We start from the raw sequence: 24,733 nt of genomic DNA, 5'->3' as shown, positions 1-24,733 counted from the left end.
TATGATCCTGCATACACCGTGGGTAACTATAAAAACACTTATATACTGGGCACTGGTGGCTCACATTTGTAATCCCAGCTACTCAGGATGCTGAGTTCTGAGGATTGTGGTTCAAAGGAAAGTCCGTGAAACTCTTGTTGCCAATTAACCACCAGGAAACCAGAAGTGGAGCTGTAGTTCCAAGTGGTAGAGCACTAGCCTTGAATAGAAAAGCTACAGTACCCAGACCCTGAGATCAAGCCCCACAGTTGGAAAAAAAAAAACTTAATATAATACTATTATTTTTCATCCGAATATTTTAAGTAAGAATTTAGAAATTTAACATATATCCTTCCTTAATTCAGATGTTACATTCTCTAAGTTTCTAGAGAACATTTGTCTATACATCAAAATTTTAGATCTCCATGTAACCTAAAAGAATTCTAAAACAAAATATTAGGAGTGGAACTGTACTAGCTGAGACTGAGGTAAAACAAAATTAACCAACTGTACAAAACTCATTTTCAAAGGGAAGAACATCTGAGAAGCATATTGATAGCAAGGCGAACTCCAAACTTCAAGAGAGAATTAAAATCTGATAGGCAGTTTTGATTTTTCACTGTCAAGATAAAGGGACCTTGAAGGAACAGCTCCAAGAAGCATTGAGTCCCCCGACCAGGAAAGATGCAGCTTCTGAACACTTTACCTGCTCACATGTAGACACAGACACACCTTCTATCCTGATAACTTCAAATATCTTTTCTTTCTTTTTTTTTACAGTACATTTTGGTAGCTCTAACCTTGGGTGGATATTCAAAATGACCATTATGATTCTTAGGACACTAATTTATGCCTGATTTTACAATCATGTACACATTGGCACATAGTGATTCTTTTTAAATCCATAGTTTACAAATTAAAAAGAATAGACACACTGTGCCAAATTTAGTATTTACATAACTACAAGTCAAAACACTAGTTCCCCATTTTACTTCTTACCACAAAATAAAAATCAAACATGATTCAGATACATCACAGGTTCCATTGCTGGAGATTCTGAGGGACCCTAGCTATGACGTGTTACCAAAAGATGTTACTACCACTGAAATTCCAGCAGTGAAGAGATGTAATACAACCAGAGAAAGCTGACTACACAGCGGAGAAAGTGTGAAGATACTGAGGAATTGGGCAGAACATACCACAGGAAAAAGTTTTATTTTTAGGATATAGCCTAAAAATAAATTTGTATTACATTGTTTCTTTTGTGTCAGTACTAGAGCTTGAAAGCAAAGATTCATGCTCTCATTTTTTTCACTCATGGTTGATGCTCCCTCACTTGAAACTTGCCACCAGCTTGTTCACTGGAGATAAGAGTCTCTTAGTTTTGTCTGCCAAGGCTGATTTGAATCTGATCCTCAGATCTCAGCCTCCTGATTTGCTAGGATTATAGGTATGAGCCACTGGTACGCAACCACCAATTCTTTTCAAAAAGATTTTTTAAAAATTTTAAGATTATAAAATGGAAAGGTCTTTAAGCTTAGTTGCTCTTTGGTTATTTTTGAAACAAGATGATTTCTTCAAAATATAATGTGATACATACCTGAGAACAAGAGGAGATATCTTTAAAATTCTTCTCTAGCACAACTGATTTACTATCTGGACTGATAAGGTTAATCTCAAATCGTCCAACCTTTGGGAAAAAAAAAACTACAATTAAATTCAACTCAAAATGACTTAATACTTCACTTTATAATTCAACAGTGAACCAATAACACAGATTCAAATCCAAGGATTGGAAGCATGGCCCAAGTGGTAGAATACTAGTGGTGAGCAAGCAAGCAAATCTAGCACAAGGCAAACTTGGTATTGGCAGAAAGAAAGAAAAGAAAAGAAAAGAAAAGAAGGAAGGAAGGGAAAAGAAATAGAAGAGAGAGTATTTTCTCAAGACATTTTTTTCTTTGTTGAAAATCATGAAAACTAACATGTTCTTAAGTTATAGGACACATATTAGAAATGACTACTCAAAAAATGCAACCTTTCCCCATTTTATGTTTTCTAAAAACAACAACATTTTAGGATAGTCAGATATACTCCCAAGTGGTCAATAAAATATGTATGCCATCATTTGCATATGGGTATATATATGTATATATATATATATGTGTGTATAATCATTTGTATATGGGTATATATGTACATATAAGAACAGAATGAAGCTGGGCACTGGTGGCTTATGCCTGTAATCCTAGCTACTCAGGAGGCTGAGATCTGAGGATGGTGGTTCAAAGCCAGCCCGGGCAGGAAAGACCCTGAGACTCTTTTTTTTTTTTTTTTCGGTCGTGGGGCTTGAACTCTGGGCCTGGACACTGTCCCTCAGCTCTTCAGCTCAAGGTGAGCACTCTACCACTTGAGCTACAGCGCCACTTCCGGTTTTCTGGTGGTTTATTGGAGATAGGAGTCTCATGGTCTCTCCTGCCCGGGCTGGCTTTGAACCACGATCCTCAGATCCCAGCCTCCTGAGTAGCTAGGATTACAGGCGTGAGCCACCAGCGCCCGGCAGACCCTGAGACTTTTATTTCCAATAAACCACCAGAAAACCGGAAGTGGCAATGTAGCTCAAGTGGTAGTACACTCGCCTTGAGCTGCAAAACTGAAAGACAGCGCCCAGGCCCATAGTTCAAGCCCCACGACCGACAAAAGAAAAAAAAAATAGAATGAAGGGAATGGAGGATGTGTGTGTGTGTGTGTGTGTGTGTGTGTGTGTGTGTGTGTGTGTGTGTGTGTGTAAGTAACTGGTCTAAATAAAAAAAAATTTACATTAAACAGCTATTCAGGAAAGACAAATCTGATAGTCCCCAAAAGGAGTGAAAACTCAGCTATTACAAGAAAACACCCGAGACAGGAGCTAGCAGAGTGGTTCAAACGGTAGAGCTCCTGTCTAGCAAGTACAAGGCCTGAGTTCAACCTCCAGCACTAGGAAAAGACAAACCATAAACAAACAAAAACACACAGAGACACTTTAACTAGATGCCAAGAGTTAACCAAAGCTACCATGAAACATGACCTTCTGCAAAATAAACTATTACATACTGGAACTGCTGACAAGGTTTGCTATGGTAATTCCCTTCCAGGGATTCTATAATAGGAAAAGTCAGGAGTTACCCTTTTTTATTTTATTCCTTGGTGCGGATCCTGGGGCTTGAACTCAGGGCTTGGGCACTGTCCCTTGAGCTCTTGTACTCCAGACTAGGGCTCTACCACTTGAGTCACAGTTCCATTTCAGCTTTTTTTAGTATTTAAGTAGAGATAAGAGTGTCACAGTCTTTCCTGTCCAGGCTGACTTTGAACTGCAATCACCTAGATAGGATTACAGATGTGAGCCACTAGTATCCTGCCTTCTTGTTTGGCCAGCGGCTGTTTTGTTTTATTTCATTCCAAGAAAAGTCAAATCTTACAAGTTGATGGTAAAAGATACTCCACAGAACACTATCATAAATTAAGCTTTTTAAGTCGAAAGCGACATTTGCTGTCCCTACATGACATACAAGAAGTATTTTCAGAATCAAGAGAATTATCTTTTATCTTCACAAGACAGCCTGTATCAAATTATTAATAACCAACTCTAACTCACTAGGACAATGACGTATGTGTGCGGGTGCACACACACATGCCCGTGCAGTAGCACTAGAACTCAGGGAACTGCCCGTTAGCTTTTTCCAATCAAGGCTGGTTTTCTACCACTTGAACCACACCTCCACTTTTTTGGTAGTTAATTGGAAATAAGCGACTCTTAGACTTTTCTGCCCTGGCTGACTTTGAACCTTGATTCTCAGATTTCAGCTTCCTGAATAGCTGGGATTACAGGCATAAATACTCACACCCTGCCCCAGTTGCATTTCTTAGCTTTCCCTTTTAGTGATCTAGTGTGTATGTTCTCATACGAACCACACCTGAATCTCTGGAAAAATCCTTTTTCCTCCCTGTCAAATCACACTTTCCTAGATTCCTATCTTTAAATCCTTTCCTAGATGGATTCTAAAACTATGTTTTTCTAAAGACATTTTTTTTTAGGAATCAACTCAGCCTCCCTCTGTATAACCCATGTAACCTAATCCTTAAAAACTGCTTTAAAGAAAATCAGCTCAGGCAATGCTGGTGTCAGAGATCCAGAGTGACAGTCACAGATCACAATGCCAACCTCTCCAGCTTCTCTGCTCTCCTGCTTGCTGTGAGTGGGACTTCCATGAGGACCACTGGGGAAGGCAGCAGGCGGGATGTCAGCCAGCTGCGCCCATCCAAGAAGTCAGGAGGCCACAGGTGGAGGTTGCTAAGCAACCGGCCTGCAGCACCTGCCAGCATCCGCCCAAAAGGAAGGCCATCCCACGCACCTGAAAGAGCATGGTTCTATTCTTCTCGGAGTCGGAGGGCTGGACGTGGCTGGGCGCGCTGGCGTGTCTCCTCCTGGGCTGTGACGTCTGGCTGTTCTCGTGAATCTTCTTCTGCAGGACGCCGGTGACGCTGCTGCAACGAGCCCGAAACTCCTGCTGCTCATCCAAGTCACCGTCTTCCAGAATCCGCTCCGGGAAGCAAACGCGATTGCTGGGCAGCGCGGGCTGGCTGGCCAGGACTGGCAGGGCCGGGGGGCTGTCGGCGGGGCCTTCGGCCTCCTGGGGCAAGCTGTGGCCGGGGGACCCGGGCACCTCGGCCTCGGGGGCCCCCGGCTCCTCGCCCTGCAGCCGCAGGCGCAGCTGCTCGTGCAGGCTGAACTGCTCGATGCAGTCGTCGATGAGGCTGGACGGGGCCTTCTTGTGCGTCACCGTCACCCTGCCGCAGTACAGGACCTCGAACTTCTGCGAGTTGTAAAAGGCGTCCTCGTTGTCTTTGCTGGGCTTGGCTCCTTCTTTCATGGCGGCTTTGGATAGCTGTCGTATGCTGCTCATGACATCGGGGACCTGGGGACATAGGAGAAGTCTGATGTCTGCCATCACTCCTTATTCACGCGTGCGTGGACTAGATAATCACCCTAAGTGATAGAACACAAGCAGGACGGACGCCTCTACCCCAGGTGGAGTGTACACTGACATCACAACTTCAATGGAAGTGTAATAGCCTTGAAATTGAATAGCAGTATCCTCTTTTACCTTTTGGGTTTTTTGCTGGTTTTTTGTTGGGTGTTTTTGGGGTGCTGGGGATGCTCTTCCACTGTAAATGCCTTCATTTCCCCAAAACAGAGCTATAAGACTGTCCAGGGCACTGACAACTTCTAATGAACTATATGTTTGATGGCTTTAAAAGTTTAATGAGGGGCTGGAAAGGTGGCTCAGTGGTAGAGCACTTGCCTTGCATGCATGAGGCCCTGGGTTCGTTTTCTCAGCACCACATAAGCAGAAAAAAAAGGCTGGAAGTGGTGCTGTGGCTCAAGTGGTAGAGCATTAGCCTTGAGCTGAAGAGCTGAGGGACAAGCCCTGAGTTCAAGCCCAGTACTGATATGTGTGCACACAAGTACATATGCACACACACATACTCCCCCTCCACACACACACACACATACACACACATGAATGCACACACATGAATGCACACACAAAAGCAACAAGTGTCAGCAAGATGTGGAATAACTGGAACATCCCCACTGCATACAGAAATGTGAGCTGACATACACCTTGCAGGCTGTTCGTCAGCTTCATTTTTTGTTTTTTGTTTTTTTTGGGTCCAGTTGTGGGGCCTGAACTCTGGGCCTGGGAGCTGTCCCTCAGCTCTTCAGCCCAAGGCTACCACTTGAGCCACAGCGCCACTTCCGGCTTTTTTCTTTTTGCTTATGGGGTGCTGAGGAATCGAACCCAGGGCCTCAGGTATGCAAGGCAAGCACTCTACCACTGAGCCACCTTCCCAGCCCCTGTCAGCTTTGTTTTGTTTTGATTTTGGTTAAAATTCATTTTGTGTTCCCCACTGTTCCCTCCCCTCCACAACATGTTGATGCTTTCTGGTTTCATTTTGTTGAACAGTTTATTAGCTATTCAGAGAATATACACCTTAGGATCCCTCCTTTAATTAGATGATCCTTTAACCCCATATATGTTATTATGTATGTTCATATTTTAAATCTATTAGTATTTTACATCTGTTTATATTTTCAATCTCTTGGGTACTTTCTTAGAGTACCTAAGCCTACCTCACCATCCAGCTCTTCCTCTTCTATATGTCTTCCTAGAAGAGCAAGAAATATGTCCACACAAGAGCTTGTACTCAATAATCCATAGAAGCCATATTGCAATTGGTGCCAGTGATTCATGCCTGTAATCCTAGCTACTCAGGAGGCTGAGATCTGAGAGTCATGATTCAAATCCAGGCAGAGCAGGAAAGTCCATGAGACTTTTATCTCCAATTAAGCACAAAAAAAAAAAAAAAAAAAGCTGGAAGTAGAGATGTGAGTGGTAGAGCACTCGCCTTGAACACAAAAGATGAGGGACAATACCCAGGCCAAGTTCAAGCTCTAAGACCAGCATGAAAACAAACAACAGCATTTCCAATCACTTTCTTCCACCCCCTTCATCCTCCTCTCAAAAGCCAAAGTGGCCCTTCTTAAGGTCTTTTAGGCCTTAGGATGGTAAAACAGCCATTCCAACATGAGCAGCTATGTTATATTGACTGTTTTGAATTTAAAGTCACCTGATAGGAGAAAAAAAAAAAAAAAAGGCAGGGCACTCTGGTCTTCCTTCATTTCCTGAAAGCTTCCTCAACCCAGGGAAAGATACCTACCCAGAGGCATGAAGAAAGACATCATCACCAGAGATGGGAGCAGACCAAGAGAAACCTGACAAACCAACCAAGTTCAACTAGCTCTACCTTCCTAAACGTTTTCACACGACAAATTGCCCTAGCCCAAACAAATCATTTGCACAATTTACTACTGTTTGTCTGACTCAGCACATGAATAATACTCACCTAAACTACTTTGCATCTAAATATTTCTTCTGAGTGTTCAATTTACATGTGGAAGTTACTAAGTAAACTTTCTATCTCATCTACCTGTTAATCCTGGTAGAATCTAAGGCTATAGAAAAAAAAATACCTCTTGCAAAAAAAAACCCAAAAAAACCCTCCTATATTTCCCCTTTCTTAAAGACTAAAAAATAGGTCTTCACAGCATCCTAGAATGTCTTCTCCAACCACATGGGACAAACATTCAGATTAAGTCTTCAATGTGGCTACACACCTTCCTTTATTTTATTTATTTTGGCCATTCCTAGGACTTGAACTTAGCCTGGGCTCTGTCCCTGAGCTTCTTTGTACTCAAGGCTAGTGCTCTACCACTGGAGCCACAGGGCCACTTCTGGCTTTTCCTGAGGAGTTAATTGGAGATAAAAGGTCTCACAGATGTCCCTGCCCAGGCTGGCTTCGAACTGTGATCATCAAATCTGAGGATTACAGGTGTGAGTCTGGCATCCTCCTTTCAACAGATGGTCCATCTAGACTTGTACCTTTCCATCCTCCAACCTATCTCCGACTACATTCCCTTCCAGCCACTGTGCTCCAGGCACACTAGAAGCCTGGCTAATTCTTCAACTCAACAGCCTATTTCCAAATGAAGTCTCTGTGCTCCCTGCCTGCCCTATTTGTTCATATATCTAAACCCATGCTTCAACATTGCCTTGCACAACAGCGCCCCCATGTGTCTACCACCCTAATCCATACACATAAACTCATGTGGCCAGCATTCAGGGGTTTTGTTAAAACCCACATACTTTAACATCTTTACTGTGTTATATAACTCCTTTATTATGTAACACAGCATATAGGTTCTAAGAGAAGGGTAGTTTATGACTTTATTTTTTCCCTATTGTATCTAATTGTCTAGAATAAATCCTGTTTTGTAGAAGTTGGTCCTCAGTGTAATCTACTGACCCCAGAAAAACTTTTCCAAAATTGTTTATCTTTGTTTTCAGAATTATAAAATTTTTAATCGTAACAGTTGATTCCTATTCAGACACATATCTGTATCTTCTAGTGCCAAATTTAAAACCAGAATTTCTATTCTTTCACAGCATTACTTGGGATATACGGCTGCAGTATTCCCAGCTGTAAAGTGGTGAGAATTTCAGGGGCAGCCTGAGTATTTCCTATGGGAAGATAAGCCCTTCTGCCTCAGCTCCAGTGACTCACGCAGAGCAGCTGACACAGCGTCAGGTGTCTGTGAGAACATGTGACTAGCAACCACAGCCCTTCATCTTTGGTCCTTGACTTAACACGTGACTTACCCTACTTGAGAGGCCAAAGCTGCAGAGAGTGAGCTGACAATTCACTCAGCAGAAAGTAAGATGCTTTTAGAGGCTTGAGCAAAGCCCTGAGAGAATCATCTGGTCTCCTTCACTATTTCCCTATCTCTGTTCCATCATAGTCTGTTCATCTGCTATCAACCCAAGCACTCCTGAACTTCCAAAAGTATCTACAGAGTGTGGAATCACAATCGTCCTTAAGATGTGTGTGTGTGTGTGTGTGTGTGTGTGTGTGTGTGTGTGTGTGTAGAGAGAGAGAGACAGAATGTGAGTTTTTTTATCTTATCAAATAACTGTGAATGATTTGGGTTCAGTCTCAAAAGTTATTGTTTACAAAAAAAGACTTAAAGTCAACTCAACGTTAGTGTTGTCAAGTCCTCTAAATTGTTTGACTTTCTTTCTTTACTGTTACATGGAGACTTCTTAAGAGAAAACCTGCTAGGTGTGGCAACTCCCATAGTCACGCGAGGAGGGACCGTGTGCTCAATACCTAAAAGATTCTGAAAATGACCTGATTTACACATGTAGAGCTTATCACCTTAAATTCTTCAGTGACGTGGAGAGGTAATCTTCCAGGAACTGGAGGTATTTACATCATCAAACAGACTTTAGTAGCCTTTAAAGGCTCTCTGAGGTTCTAACCACAAGGTCAAAGACCTGGGATAACCTTCAATGACCTAGACACTTCAAGGAAGAGTTGGACAAACAACATTCAACTCTTTCTGCTGTTCCTTATGTGAAAGACAAGCTGTAAAATTTAGCCTTGCACAGCCCTGCCAAAATACTCAGACACATCGATAATGTAGGATAGTAAAACATACGTAATAGTAAAGTATCAGGATGATAAACTGTTAGGATAGCAAAAAGTTTCTGGGACTGTTGCTCAGTGATACAGAACTTGCCTAGCCCCCACAAGGCCCTGGGGTTGATCTCCAGCAATAAAGTTGTCATCCTCATCATCATCCTCATCCATAGTAGTAAAGGCAGTTATCACAGAACCACAAAAACCTTTTATTGAGTCAATTATTTAAGGAATCCACAAGAATTAAAATCACCATCCATTGCTTGCATATTCCTGGTATTTTGAAATAATAGCTTTCTCCTATAGCATACTCTTAACATGTTTCATAGATAGGTAGGTAGAAAGGTAGGTAGGTAGGTAGGTAGGTAGATAGATAGATAGATAGATAGATAGATAGATAGATAGATAGATAGATAGATAGATAGGGCATGTTATATCATTCCAACATCTCTCTCCTTTACCATTGCACTGTAAGTTTGTGAGAAAGACAAGATTTTATTTCTTTCTAGAGCTCTTCGTCTGACCAGTAGAAAAACAAGCTGCACTCAGCACTTGAATGCATGCTGTCAGCAAACAGAAGCATACACATCACAGTGAACAAACTACTAGAGTTCTGATCAAAGTTCTCCATTGTTCAAACAGGGCTAGTAAATTCCTGTTGATGATTTGAGATATCTGGCAGCACCCTTGGAAATTGGCTCATTGCTCACCAAAATAGGAAGTTGTTCATCCCCCTACATACGCTAAATACTTATCTAGTTATTCATATTTAAGTTACCGTAGTAACTCCATTACTTAGATTCTGCCTACAATCCATGGAGCCTGATGAGGATTTCTAACCAGTTCCAAACAAGGTTTGTATGTTATGGCACCATGCATTCAGTCTTTAGAGCACAGCAATACTGGCGGAGAAAAAACCCTCCACTAGTGTTTTTGCCTAATATCTACAGGAAGAAATCTTTCACCTCTGCACAGTCCAGTCCTCTCAAGTATGAAGTGCAGGGGAAGCAGGCAGCTGGTCAAAACGGTCTCATTCAATCCAGCTTCTTTGTCTTTACTTTTGGATCAATGTCAATACAGGAGCAAGAGAAAATGTCCTTACACATTCAAGGAGTAAGAAAATCATTTTTATTACCACACCAGAAATGACATTAGTCATTGGACTTATTCATTCTCATGAACTCACATCAAACCAATTTATCAAACAATAAAATAGTTTTCTACAAGCTTCAGATATTAAGAAAAGGCACTGTGCCAGCTTTAACTAGTGTTTTGCCATTATATTCTCAGTAAGTTGATTTAAAAAAAAACTTAGATTCAAGTACCAAAACTTAGATATTAAAGCAATTCCTCATTCCAAACCAAAATATTGCTGCTCAGTTCCTTGAAAGCATGTTGAAGTCTTTTCCTTAATTAGTTATACTAATAGCTAACAACCCCATTGGTATTTTAAAAACTACATTTTATCCTACTTCAAAAGAAAACAAATTTTACAACTACCAGTACCGATGCTTCACGGTGGATGCAAACAGAAACATAGGAGGGAAAATCCAGCTGCAGAGATCGCTTAGGAAAGATACCTTTGATGAGGAAGCCTGTTGAACATTGGCATCTTTCACAAAGAGAACTGGATATCCCCAGCTGAAATCATGGGCAGCATTATCCCTTCGCTGCCCTTACGAAGTCTTCTTTGCAAGGGCAGCAGCTGGCTGTATTCATGAAAGCCCACATTATCACTATGCAGCGAATGGTAAGACTTCCCTTGAGTGACCGTTATTGCTTCAAAAGTTAAGTATTTCCTGAGAGTGCAATCAGGAAATACACAGATTGTCCAGAACTAAAAAGAAAAGCTTTAACGTTCCTCAAAAGGAAACATTTTATTTTCATGACTTGTGCTTTTCTTATGCCGTTAAAATAATCACAAGGGTCCAACACACACTCATCATGAAAATAAGAGATTAATCTAATATAGTATGATGGGGCTTTTTTTCCCCTCACAGATTTCTGAATGTGAAAACAAGATTCCTAAAGTACTTTTTCATTATAACTGCTGTATATTTTCCAATTGGCATGAGTTTGATTGCTGGCTTCATTATTAATCATTTTTCAATGATGTGGCTAGCACAGCAAGATTTAAGTAAATATAAAAATTTAAAGTTGAGTTAAAAACATGGAACACTTCAAGTAAACTGAAAGAATTGCCTAATGGGTGTCATATAGAGAGCATGGAAAAGATATATACTTGTTTTAGAAGTAACATATGCCTTTCAGGGAAGTGCATGTTTCCATTATAATTCTACTTTGCTTAAGAAACAAGATTATACAGTCCAAGCAAAATAGGAAGATACTGACTGCATAGTTGGCAAAGAAAAATTCTGTATTTTGAAAAATAAAAAATGTGGTCATTTAAAGGGACCACTTCTACTGCACTTCTTAAAATATCACCTTCAAATAATGGAAAATAGTAGGAGATACATATACCCCATGAAACAGTTTATTGTTATTAAGGAAACAATGCTGGGTGCTGGTGGCTCACACCTGAAATCCTAGCTACTCAGGGGGTTGGATCAGAGGATCCAACTTACTCTGGGCAGAAAATGAGACTCGTATCTCCAATTGCCCAGGTGTAGGGATCTCTGAAGCTGAGCTGTAAGACCTCGAAAGAGTTGAGAGGTTGGAAGGCCTCCTTGTCAGGCCTGGGAAGGCTGAGAAACGGGCCTGGAAAGGTTAAAACACACAGTTCTGGAGAGCGTTAAGAGGCTGGAATTCCACCTCCTTAGACAGTGCTGGTTTTTGAACCACAGATTGTGGAGAGCAACCTGGAGGATGGGTTTTTGTTTTTTTTTTAATGGGAGGGGAACCATTGTAATAGTAGAGAAAGAATTCTGAATTAAATGGTATCTTAGGAAAGCCAGCAAGAAGATAAGCAGGACACATACCTGGGGAGGAATATCTCAGGCACTGAGTCCAAAGGCCCTGGAACACAGGCTTCCCTTGTGTGCAGACACTTGTAAGGATTTCAGCTCCTACTCTTAGGGAGAAAGAAAGACACTGGACAAAGGTAGGGCTCCGTAGAGAAATGACATGATTTACATGATTTTTTTCCCAGAGGATTTCAGAGGCTTTCTATGTGGAAAATGGATGGCAATCACACCAATCCTAGATGATTCTGGATGATCCTGGATCATTGCTGACTCACATAAGAAATCTCCATCATGGAAATGGCAAGTAGCAACAAGCTTCTAGATATAATTTTAAAAATGATCTGTGGGCAGATTTGAAGCAGTGTATAGAAGGAGGGGAGGCCGGATGACTTCATGGTTTGGGGCCAGAGGAAAATCAAATGAAATGAAATTGCTTAATGCTTTAAATGATTAGAAGTTCTGCGAGAGATGATAATTTTGAGAAGCTTATAAACACCCAAAGGAAGTTCCAGCAGGCTGGAACACAGGAGAGAGATCAAGGCTGAGACAGAAAACCAGAACTTTTTAGCTTATAAACAGCATTTGAAAGCCCTGAGATTAAGATGACTTCATCAAGACAGTAAGTAGAGATGACAGAAGAGAAAGGAGCAGAGACAAAGAAAAGGAGGATTATGGAGACCGAGAAAAGTATCTCCTAGGGCCAAACCCTGAGGCTTACACGTTTACAATTCTGAAGATGAAGAGACATGAGCAAGGCGGAGTCCAGCAGTACACACCTATGGATCCAGCTCCTTGGAAGGTAGGGAGACAATCCGGACCAAGTTACCACAAAAACTTTATCTGGAAACAAACTAAAGAGCAAAAGGGCGGGGTGTGGCTAAAGTAGCCACATGAGGCCCTGAGTTTAATCCCTAGCACCAAATGAGGAAAAAAGAGAAGGAGAAGGAAAGGAAAGCATGTAAGTAAACTGTTTTCTCTGCTTGGGATGAAACTGGAAGTTTTCTTTTATAAGTTATTTTTACGTAAGGAATAAATTTCAGAGGATAGAGGCACAGCTCAAGTGCTGGATCACTTGCTTGGCAAGTGTGACACCTTGAATTCAAACCTCATTACAATCAAAAGAGTTTGCATGAACTTAAGGGGGAAAAATAAAACACTATTCTGTAACTTGTTAAAATAGGAATAACATAGTTTGGGGGGCTGGGAATGTGGCTTAGTGGCAGAGTGCTTGCCTAGCATGCATGAAGACCTGGGTTCAGTTCCTCAGTACCACATCATCAGAAAAAGCCGGAAGTGATGATGTGGCTCAAGTGGTAGAGCGCTAGCCTTGAACATAGACAGGCTCAAGGTCAGGCCCCAGGCCCTGAGGTCAAGCTCCAGGATTGGCAAAAAAAAAAAAAAAAATAGTTTGACTATAAAATATTCATTTATGGGCTGGGAAGGTGGCTCAGTGGTAGAGTGCTTGCCTTGCATGCATGAGGCCCTGGGTTCGATTACTCAGCACCACATAAGCAGAAAAAAAATCTTGAAGTGGCATTGTGGCTCAAGTGGTAGAGCGCTTGTCTTGAGCTGAAGAGCTGAGGAACAGCACCCAGGCCCAGAGTTCAAGCCCCATGACTGGGGGGAAAAAAGCAACTTTAAAATATTCATTTATGAATAACAATTCAGTAATTTTTTCTTCTGTGCTTGGATAAGAAATTGTATGTAGATATAATATTTAAAAAGCAAAATAAGAAACAAAAGTTATAAAGTAAGAAAGTAGAATATCTCATAAATATGTCATCAAAAACTTAAGCCACCCTCCCCCACAGTATAACCCCCGTTTTCACGTTGGTATAATTTGGGGAGGGAAAGGGAAAAAACAAATTGTTTAAACAGGGATACAAGTGGACCCATTGCAACAATGAGATGTACTAGATGCTATGTCGAAAAAGGAACTTTACAACTTTGGCAGGGGAGGGGGCAGAGATGGGAGCGTAGGGATGGGAAGGGGAAACAAAGGAGGAGGCAACAATGCTTGATAAGAAATGTACTCATTACCTTGCTCATGTAATTGTAACCCCCTCTGTATGGTATTTTCACAATTAAAAACATATTAATAATTTTAAAAACTAAGTATTAAAAAAAAAAAAGCCAGACGCCAGTGGCTCAAACCTATAATCCTAGCTACTCAGGAGGCTGAGATCTGAAGATTATGGTTGAAAGCCAGCCCAAGTAGGAAAGTCCATGAGATTCTTATCTCCAATTAACCACCAGAAAACTGGAAATGGCACTATGGCTCAAAGTGGTAGTGCACTAGCCTTGTGTTGAAATGCTGAGGGACAGCACCCAATCCCCTCCCCCCCAAAAAAATATCACTCTTCCATTTCTGATTATAAGAACAGACTAGATGCCTAAGAAAGATCCCTGAAATGCTAGTATTTACTTAGGCTGGCACTATGAGATTTAAGGTTTTGAATTCAGTATATTCCTATATCCAACCATAAGACACTATTACCTACTAATTCAATAGGACGCATTCTACTTGTCACATTAGTCCTACTAGGTACTTGAGGCTCAAAGGAATAGCTTAATACCACTGTATTTATTACAACAAACACTAGAGGGAGCATTTTTACATGGACTAGTTTTTTAAAAAACTTTAAAAAGTATAATACTAAAAAACAAACTTTACAATTTGGGGGGAGTAGTTGAGGAGGTGGGAGGGATGGGATGGTAGGGGAAAAACAAAAGGAGGAGGCAACAATGCTTGACAAGAAATGTACTCATTACCTTGCTCATGTAACTATAACCCTTCTGTACTGTATTTTCACAATAAAAAACGTATTTTTAAAAAAAGTGCTACTGTTTAGAAAATATTATTACCACTACTTTCCTTGCATCAAAGTAACTAGTGACAAATGTAAATTTAACTGCTTGAGCAAGTCTGGCAGTAAAATTAATAAGCTGATAAAGTTAAACATTTTTATGGCAAAATCAGGACCTGATGACATTTTAATGTTAAGATTTTTTGAAACAACATCATCAACATAATAAGAAAAATTTATTATGTTCCTTTATCAGCACATTTGAAAGCATAAAGCCAATTACACAAACTATTGATACTAGATAGTGTGTAGTCTCAATTCATGAGGGTAGAACTTCTGAGCAACACTTAGTTGTGCAATGGCAGGCCTTAGGAAAGGGGCAAGGGCCAGAGATCCCAGTGGGATGTGGATACCACAGCTCCCGGGATCAGAACATAAAGCTGTAATATTATCAGGAAACACAAGCGCCACACATTTCTCAGAAACCTATTTTTATCCTGGCCTTCCATATTACTTCAGACATTTATACCACCACAACAGATTTTTCATGTTGCAAATGAAATTAATATGGCATTCTCCAACACTCATTTAGAGACTCCAGTTTCTTATTAACATTAGTAATCCCTAAAGGTGTACATGTATCTTAAGAAGAAAAATTCTATGTTCACTTCACCCATGGATTTTAAACACACACACACACACACACACACACACACACACGCACGCACGCACGCACGCACGCACACACGCACTTGCTGCTATCCAAAAATAGGCTGGAAGAAAGACCATAGCAAGCAACCAGATGCCTGATCTTTCACCTAGAATGGTACATTTCAAAGATGATGCCAAAATGCTGGGTTTTCCCCAGTAAGCATTAATGTTGGAGCTCTGTATGGAAAAGTCTCCAACTCTCACAGTAGAAAAACTCGTGGAAACAATAGGAGTTATAATGAAATATGTCTGGTGCAGCTGATCCCAGTGGATGAAAAATTAATGCTATGATATCTTGCAGTATTCCCTCTTCCTGTTTGAGACTATAGTGAATACATCTTAGGAAAGGTTCTGAACAGAAAAGGCATTCTCAGAGCCGGTGTTAAGTGTTCAAAGGCATTCTTTGTTGCTCCATAATTCTCAATATTCGCTTGCCAGCTCCTTCTCTTGGGTGCTCTAGCAGAATAACCTCAAGGGAAAGTCACCAACTTAGGTGAATCAACAAAGGACAGGGTGTTCCTGTCACCACTTCTTCTAGTGCAGCAACACAAATGATAGGCTTGAGATTATGGGAGGGGTGGTGAGTCTCAGAAACATACTTCTACGTGCAGTACATGCTGCCACAAGCAAGAAAGTTCTGCCTCTGAGGCCTCTGAAATACCACTGCACTGCTTAGAAACCACCTGAAAGAGTGCACTGTCAGAATGAGCCTTTGCCCAGTTCATATGTAGCTCTACCCAGCCCTTCACATGTACATTGTGTGAACAGACAGCTCCCCACTGCAAAAGAACTCATACCAGCCACACCGCTCACTTCCAATTCATTGCTCTTTCATTTTCACGACGTGTGAAGATTTTAAGTAAACTATCGTAACACCTCTCACAAAACATTTTTTGCTTGTCAATTTTATGTATAGAAAACATAAAGCTCTCAAATTTTAATCCTCTAAAGCAGATCTCTTCAGAATTTAAAGTTGAACGTGTGATACCAATGTTTTCCACAATGTAATAATCTTAATTTATCTAATATCCAAAATAATTCCTAATATCCATCTTAAAAAGATTATGGCTGTACTTAAGTGTTAGCATTTGTACTCAACACAACTGATAATAAAAGTCATCAGAAAAAAAATTGTTCAGTGGTTATATTCTCAATGGTGGATAAAGTGGCCTAAAATTATTTCAATCAACCTTTTCAAACTAAGGATCAATGGAAACTTCAGCTTTGCCAAACTAAGCCTTGATTTTTGTACAAGAACAACTTTCAAAGAAACATAGGGTGATATTAATCACAAATCAGCCAGGAATGACTTAGCTGTAGTAGACACTGCGTTGAGATCCAGGGGTTTCAGTGGACTCTACCCTCCCCTTGACCCAATCTCTCCATCCCTCACAGAATAGCCTTAATAAGGGCATTGAACCCCAAGCTTCTCCAGTAATATGCACAGAGTGAACATGAGACCCAAGCCAGGTCAGGCTGAATTTCTCCTTAATGTTTTCCCAACAGAAGATGGGATGTAGATGTTTTTGTACATGAGGCTTCCCGGGGTTGAAGAAGTTGGCTAGGTGCTACGGGTAATCATGTTCATTCACAGCAGATAGCCAGTCGACAGTAATGCAAAAATGAAACAAGAGGAAAAGAATTAAAGCTGACACATGGGATGATAGCATCCAGGCTGGGGCCGGCCACTTGATGTAGAATGCACACATCCTGGGAGGGGTGCCTGATGCATTCTTCATCCCCTAAAATTCTAGAGGCACTCCAGTATTTTTCTCGCATGGGCGGTGGATTCACCCTTGCATCTAAGTGTCCTAGCTAGGTTATAAGTTGTGAGAATATCCCTGGTTAAGGAATTAATGTTATACATCCCTGGTTAAGGAATTAATGTTATACATAACCTGTAGAAAGCAGTCATCCCCCTGGGTTCATCAGCTATGACTAAAACCCAGAACAACAATAGAACAACCAAGCAGAAGTTCACTTTCCGCTGATCTGAAAGTACAGTTGAGGTACAGGGCTGTTTTGCTACTCATTGCCCTTAGGTATCAAAGACTCAAGTTGCTCCTACCTTGTTCCTGTATTGTCCTTGACCTAGGGGAACTTACAGCATAGTTCTGACTCTCAACCTACTAGCGAGTTTAAAATTCTATTTCTAAAGAAGGAAGAACAGACATCAGAAACAATTTGTGTTCTTGTCATAATTATCAATGACGCATTAGAGATAAGGCATGAGTCAAACCTCTTCAAAAAAGAAAAGCTAGGGATGAATGTAATGCAAAGTATTTAAGTCATGTAATGGTTCTGAAAAGAAAGCGTCCAAACCAGAGCTTCAGAAATATGTTTTAATAAAGATAGATGGGACCAGATGCTTTAAGATTTACCGAAACTGACGAAACAAACAAGTGCCCATCCCTCAAAGATACTCTGAAACTATTCCTTATTTTGTTGTCATGTCCTAAGGACAACAAATCATTTCTGATGGTAGTAATGGTCAGCTCCATTTGCAGCAGTGCTGAAATTCATAAATATGTTTTCAAACCCACACATGTTAGTCTGGTAATCATTCCCACTTCTATAGAGAAAGCTACAGAGCAATAACCCACAAATAACCCACCAAAACGTATTTCTTTAGTCTTGCAGTATGTTTCAGCATATATTAAGCAGGTATAATCACAGAGTAATGTGCTTATTAACAGGTAGAATTGAAATTGAGCTTCTTAATCACACTCAGTCTCACAACTATAAGTGGAATTCTGTCTTACAGGACAGACATAGGTAACATCATCATGCTCTTATCCAGTTAAAAGACTTATTGAGCAGTGAAGGGTCAATGACTGGTGGCTATTCTGTTTCATTTTAATCATCTGAGTTATGTACTATGCCCATCTGTCATCATTAGCCGTATATACTCTGTGTAAAATGAATTGTTCTGCCTTGCTTCACAGTGGGAACTTCATGTCTTCAGTGTAAAACAGTAGGCTTCCAGTTGCAAGGCAGCTGCTGATTAAATCTCAAAACCTGCTTGTGCAGTAAGGAACCTGAAGCCTCAAAGAATGAGGCAGCACAATGTTAAACATACTTGTAGTGTCTCCAAATCACACTCTTTTCACAAGAGCTCAGATCCTACCAGAGAAGCTATGAACATCTGCTTATGCACAACACATCTTACTTTTGTAGCGTTTGGTCTCCAAACGCTACAAAAGGAGAAGTCCAAATATATAAATTATTTCCTTATTCTTAACCAAGAACATGTTTGCTTCTAGAATATATGAGTAATCTCTTTCTTAAAGGTTTCAAGATGACCCTGAAAGCCAATCACAACAAACAAAAATGCCCAATTGTAGCAATCATGTGACTCAAATTACACTATATTCTCCCACTTGGGCACTAAAACAATATCCTCATCCACTTACTCTACTATTGAAATGTGACTTCACTGATGAATCAAATTCAGTCGAGAGCTGCAAGAATTTCAATGACAAAACATATCAATGGCATTCTGCTCATATATACTATATATATATTTATAGATACATGCAAGCACGAATATTATGTATGTGTTATATATGTATGTTATATATGTGTGTATATATGTACATATATATTAGATATATATATTTGGCTATTGAATTGAATGTGTTAGCAATTCAACAACCTCTAATATAATGTGAATCTCATGAGCCATGTCTATTTGACTTCTACATATCGTAAACATAGAACACATCAACACTGTGCAAAGGAAGGCTGCTGCCAGGGCTATCTGTTAGTGAATTGGTAGAAAATTCATTCAGAAAATGATTCATCAGAGTCAAAAACTGTACTTTTCTTCTCAGGATCCACACAACACTTCTACTTTTAGTTAATCCAATCAACCATGATTATTGTTGGTAACATTAGCTACACAAATGAAAGCTAATTATTATCAGTTTTGCTCATGTGACTTCTCTAGTAAAAGGCAGACACATTTGAATATGAGATGCCTATAAAATTGTAATGAGCTAAAAGATTAATTTTTAAAACCTTAAGTAACACTATAAACAATTAACTCACCACTTCCTTTGCCCCATAGTACTATACATTTATATACTCTAATTCTATCTATTTCTTGTGAAGAAGGAAAATAGCAAATAAGCTCATACCTTCTTGCTCTATATTTGTTTCCATAAGATCATATCCTAAAGGAGTCCTGACATAGTAAGCCAAAGAAATTCTCCACATCTTCTGTCACTACTGCTGGGAGACTTTCCATTTTCCAAATAAACAGAAGATTTCTGTTCTAGAAAGAGGTCCTTACCTTTTTAACTCCAAAATGCCAAATCATGATGAGCCACAGACCTAACGCTCTTGCAGACCTGGGTTCCAGCCCTCGCTAACTAGCTATGTGATTGCAGGCACACTTTTTAACCTAACTTAGCTTTGGCATCATTGTCTATAAGATATAAATGATATTACTGGGGTTAGCTTATTCATTTCCTTACTTCCTGTGTCTCTCTTCCCCTGGATTCTCAATTTCCCCCTGAACAATACAATCAGATCTGTCAACTTAAAATCAAAATTTGTAGTCTCCCATTTGACTCAATTTCCTAGTGAGATTACAGAGTGATTACAATGTCTACTAAATTTGGAGATTTACCCTGCTCTGCTTACAGCTCCTGTACATAACCTGCACTTTACAACTTTATTTAGAGATCTTCCTGAATACAAAAGCTCTCTTTTCAGTCTCTTTAAACCTCTGCTTTCCAAAATGGTTGCTTCTAGCTACTGGTAAAATTAAGCCCAGAATGACTAAGGAAAAAATTTTGAAATTTTCAGTAATTTCAACTCATTAACATTAAATTCTTAAAAAGTTGCCTTTATTCAGTTGCTGGAAAACTTTATGACTGGAACAAGCTGTATGTAAAACTTCTTTTTCAACTGTTAAACTTTATAAACCCTACATACATATCAAGTGTTTTTAGTAAAATTTAGCTTCTGAGCTGAGCCATGCTGAATGTATAAAATATATAGCAAGCTTTAAGACATTAGCAAAAAAAAAAAAATACAGAATATAGAATAGCTCAGTAAACTTTGTTAGTGAAATTATAATACACTCTATATGCTGAGTTAAAATGCTATTAAAGGGGCTGGGAAGGTGGCTCAGTGGTAGAGCGCTTGCCTTGCATGCTCGAGGCCCTGGGTTCAATTCCTCACCACCACATAAGCAAAAAGAAAAAAGCCGGAAGTGGCGCTGTGGCTTAAGTGGTAAAGTGCTAGCCTTGAGCTGAAGAGCTGAGGGACAGTGCCCATGCCCAGAGTTCAGGCCCCACGACCGGACCCAAAAAAAAAAAAGCTATTAAAATTAATTGCACCTATTTCTTTCTTTTAATGTGTCTACAATGAAGTTTTTAAGGGCTACAAACTTGAATTCTCCACACTGAATTTCAGCTGGATAGCACTGAATTCAAATTCCATTTCTTTCTTGCTTTTGTTTTTTTTTTTGGGGTGGGGGGAGAGGTCAGTCATGGGGTTTGAACTCTGGACCTGGGTGCTGTCCCTGAACTCTTCAGCTCAAGGTGAGTGCTCTACCCCTTGAGTCACAGCACCACTTCTGGTTTTCTGGTAATTAAATGGAGATAAGAGTCTCACAGACTTTCTTGCTCAGGCTGGCTTTGAAATGCAATCCTCAGATCTCAGCCTCCTGAGTAGCTAAGATTACAGGCGTGAGCCACTAGCACCCAGCCAAATTCCATTTCAATATACCCTTCAAAGTCAAGTTGGTGTCATGAACTCTATTAAATGTTTATTCTGAGTTTTCTAACTAAAAGTAACATCTCTCCTCCTACTTCATCCAGGACATAAACTAGCATTCAATATCTATTTATTGATAACTTAACCTACTAAATAGATGTGCTTCATGCATATATTTGGACATCTAAATAATTTGTCTTCTGGCCTTATTTATTCCTAGAAGATTCTAGACTCTTTTCTTACTTATGACCTCATTTATTGGAATTACCTAGCATCAGTGGTGTTTTGAGAAGTTTGATGGCAACTATTCCAGACCCTCTAAACTTCTACTTCAATTTGGTAATAGGAAAAAAATTAAGAAAAAAAATAGTTTGCTTTAAAATAAAATGTTACTACAAAAAATGTTACTACAAAGAAAAAATAGGAATAAAAGCCCCAATATTTGAAAATTCTATTTCAATAATTCTCATTCAGACAAATACAAGTTAAATGGTTTTGATAGATTAGTCCACAAGTTCATAAGCTGATTTAATTTTTAAAAAATATTTGGGGAAAGCCTATTCCTTCAACATTTCAAAAGTAAACAAATAAAAATCATCCTTACATTTTTAAAGATTCCAATTATAGTTAAAAGAACTCAAGAAACACTTTCCAGGAACTTCCTTTCCTTTATTAAATGTTGCTAAAACTCTTCAATGAAGTGTAAATATTGGATAAGAACATATGCTCTCTTTGAGCCTACTGAATAGAATGTGGAGAATATATATTTAAATCTCCCAGGAAAACTGCCTCTAAGGCATTCAGCACATAAGATGTACTCAGAGAACAGGGCAATGGAGACCAAAATCTATGAGAAAGAACAAAGCCTGTTCATCAGCCAGCACAGGACCCTTCAGCCCACATTACCCTCCGGGAAACTTCCCTCTATGATTCTTTCCAATCCCAGGCCCCATCCCAGTTACTCATTCCTCCAAATTCCCATCACACCCGGAGCTACCTCCTCAGAGCACTTCTGCACTGTTTAGTCAATAGAGTCCTTTTCTCCCACAGATCTCACAGATGTGTCTCATGCCTCTTTACCCACATAGCAAAGGCCACGTATATGGCTTGTGTTCAATAAATGTTTCAAAACAAATAATGAATGATCAAAGAAAGAATCAAAGAGATTCTTTGACTCCCTGAGTTTACAATACACTTGTCAGGTTCTTGCCTGAACCCCGAATATTTTCAAAAACGAAAGTAGTAATCATCAAATTCTAAAAAATGAAAGCGGACATGCAGCCTTGGGATGACGACTATTAATGGAAGTGCATGAATGCTTCGTGAGTTAATACCTTGCACTCACTCGCTGTGCAGAATATGTGCTATGGACTTCCTGCTCCATGTCCTTTATAGATAACAGCTCTGAAGTATTTATCAAGTATTTGTTGCCTGCTAAATGTTGGATATGTCTTACTAACTTTAATCCTCACATCCTTTAGGGGAATCCTATAATTACCTTCACTTTACTGATGAGGGACTGCCCTACATTTTGCAGATTTACTTAACTCACTTATAAAAATCACATTTTCTGAATCCTGAAGAAAATATGATATATTCCAGTCTAGAAAGAAAGATGAGACCAAAGACCGTGTGAATACAAACCTAAACTAAACATCAAATATTGGGTTTCTGTAACTACATGAGCTTATAATTAACTGTATATACTTCAAACATCCTGCTGTGATCTTGAACCATTCATGGAATTTTCACAACCATCTTCATTTTAATCAGACCCTACAAGGCTTGCTCATAAAGACCAAGAAAACAAAAGCTATTAATGTACTGCTAACATTATCAAGAATCTATATCAATGTCTACAGGATCAAGACATTATCTTAAACACATCAATTCAAACTATCATATTTAAGTGATAGACAATAAATTTGGACCAAAAATCATAACTACTACTTAGCATCTCTAAGAACTAACACACGATGATAATAGATTTGTGAGCACTTTTTAATGTGGCTAATTAGTTTCTATTTAAATGGCAAATGTTATAAAATAGTAAAATGTGAATTTTTTAATATAGCTCAGTTGTTTTCTTTAATGATAGATGTTCATTTAAAAAGAATAAAACTAAAACCAAACAGTCCGGTGCTAGTGGCTCACACCTATAACCCTAGCTACTTTGGAGGCTGAGGACTAAGGTGTAAAGCTGGCCCAAGTCTAAAAGGCCAAAAGACTCTTATCTCCAGTTAACCAGCAAAAAGATGGAGATGGAGGTGTAGCTCATATGATAGAGCACCAACCCTGAGTGAAAAAGTCAAAGAAGAGCACAAGGCCCTGAGTTCAAGCTTCATTGTTGATACAAAAATAAAAAAACTACATCTCAGAAAATTTTAGTGATGAGTCTTCTACAGACATCAATAGTAAAACAGTTAATATGACCTATTTTGTGATTGTAAACATAGCTTATATGTTTTTCCACATCAATAATTTAGGTCTTTAACATCATCTTGGAAAATGATGTGTGTTTGGGGGTTTTTTTTTGTCGGTGATAGGACTTGAACTCAGGGCCTGGACACTGTCCCTGAGCCTCTTTATGCTAAAGGCTAGTGCTCTACCATTTGAGCAATAACTTCGCTTTCAGTTTTTATTGGAGATAAGAGTCTCATGGGAGACTTTTCTGCCTGGGCCAGCTCTGAACCATGATCCTCAGTTCTCAGTCTCCTGAGTAGCTAGGATTACAGATGTGAGCCACCAGTGCCCAGCTTAGATTTGACCAAAAAATTCCTACTCTTCAATCTTGTTCATGAACCAGAGCTTCTGTATCCCCAGCCATATCTATCAATATTTCCCATTTTAGAAAGCCAAATTACAAAACATTTAAACATTAAAATAATAGTGTATTATACATAGGCGGCATGAAGCCCTGGGTTCGATTCCTCAGTACCACATACACAGAAAAAGCCAGAAGTGGTGCTGTGGCTCAAGTGGGTAGAGTGCTAGCCTTGAGCAAAAGAAGCTCAGGGACAGTGCCCAGGCTCCAGGACTGGCAAATAATAATAATAATAATAGTGTATTATAAATTAACCTAAAAATACATTCTTGTGAAAATAACTTTGTTTTTAAGGCAAAAAAAGATAAATAGACTGGCATTGTTTCACATTATTGCAAATCTTTTTTAAAGTTCTGGGCTAATAGAAGGCAGTTAGATTCTCTGATCTGGTCTGCACTCAGCCAGTCATGATACGAAGGAAATCTAGCCTCATACAAATAGACATAAGTGGATACCTCCTTTTAGGCTTTTAACAACCTTTGTACACAATGGTGAATATTATCTTTTGGGACTATCCCCAATCTCAACAAATGATGGGTTTTTTTTAATTATTCAGTTTTATTGTCAAAGTGATGTTCAGAGAGGTTACAGTTACATACATTAGGTAATGAGCACATTTCTTGCCGAATATTGTTACTCCCTCTCTCATTTTTCTCCAACTTTCTCTCTTCCCATCTCCCCCC

General features: G+C 39.5%; 1 protein-coding gene across 1 annotated transcript in view; it reads right to left on the bottom strand.

The window, feature by feature from the left end:
• Positions 1–24,733, bottom strand: part of Tbc1d4 (TBC1 domain family, member 4) — a 155,526-nt gene that overhangs the window by 61,482 nt on the left and 69,311 nt on the right. Inside the window, exons 2-3 of the mRNA XM_013009498.1 lie at positions 4,368–4,931; positions 1,580–1,669 (exon numbers count right to left, since the gene is read on the bottom strand). Of these exons, the coding sequence (XP_012864952.1) occupies positions 1,580–1,669; positions 4,368–4,931 (654 nt within the window). The remainder of the gene's footprint in view (positions 1–1,579; positions 1,670–4,367; positions 4,932–24,733) is intronic.

The sequence above is a fragment of the Dipodomys ordii genome, unplaced genomic scaffold (assembly GCF_000151885.1).
Source record: "Dipodomys ordii isolate 6190 unplaced genomic scaffold, Dord_2.0 Scaffold1, whole genome shotgun sequence".
Classification (NCBI taxonomy): domain Eukaryota; kingdom Metazoa; phylum Chordata; class Mammalia; order Rodentia; family Heteromyidae; genus Dipodomys; species Dipodomys ordii.
Note: the sequence above shows the minus strand (reverse complement) of the source record. Positions and strands in the feature narration are given on the sequence as shown.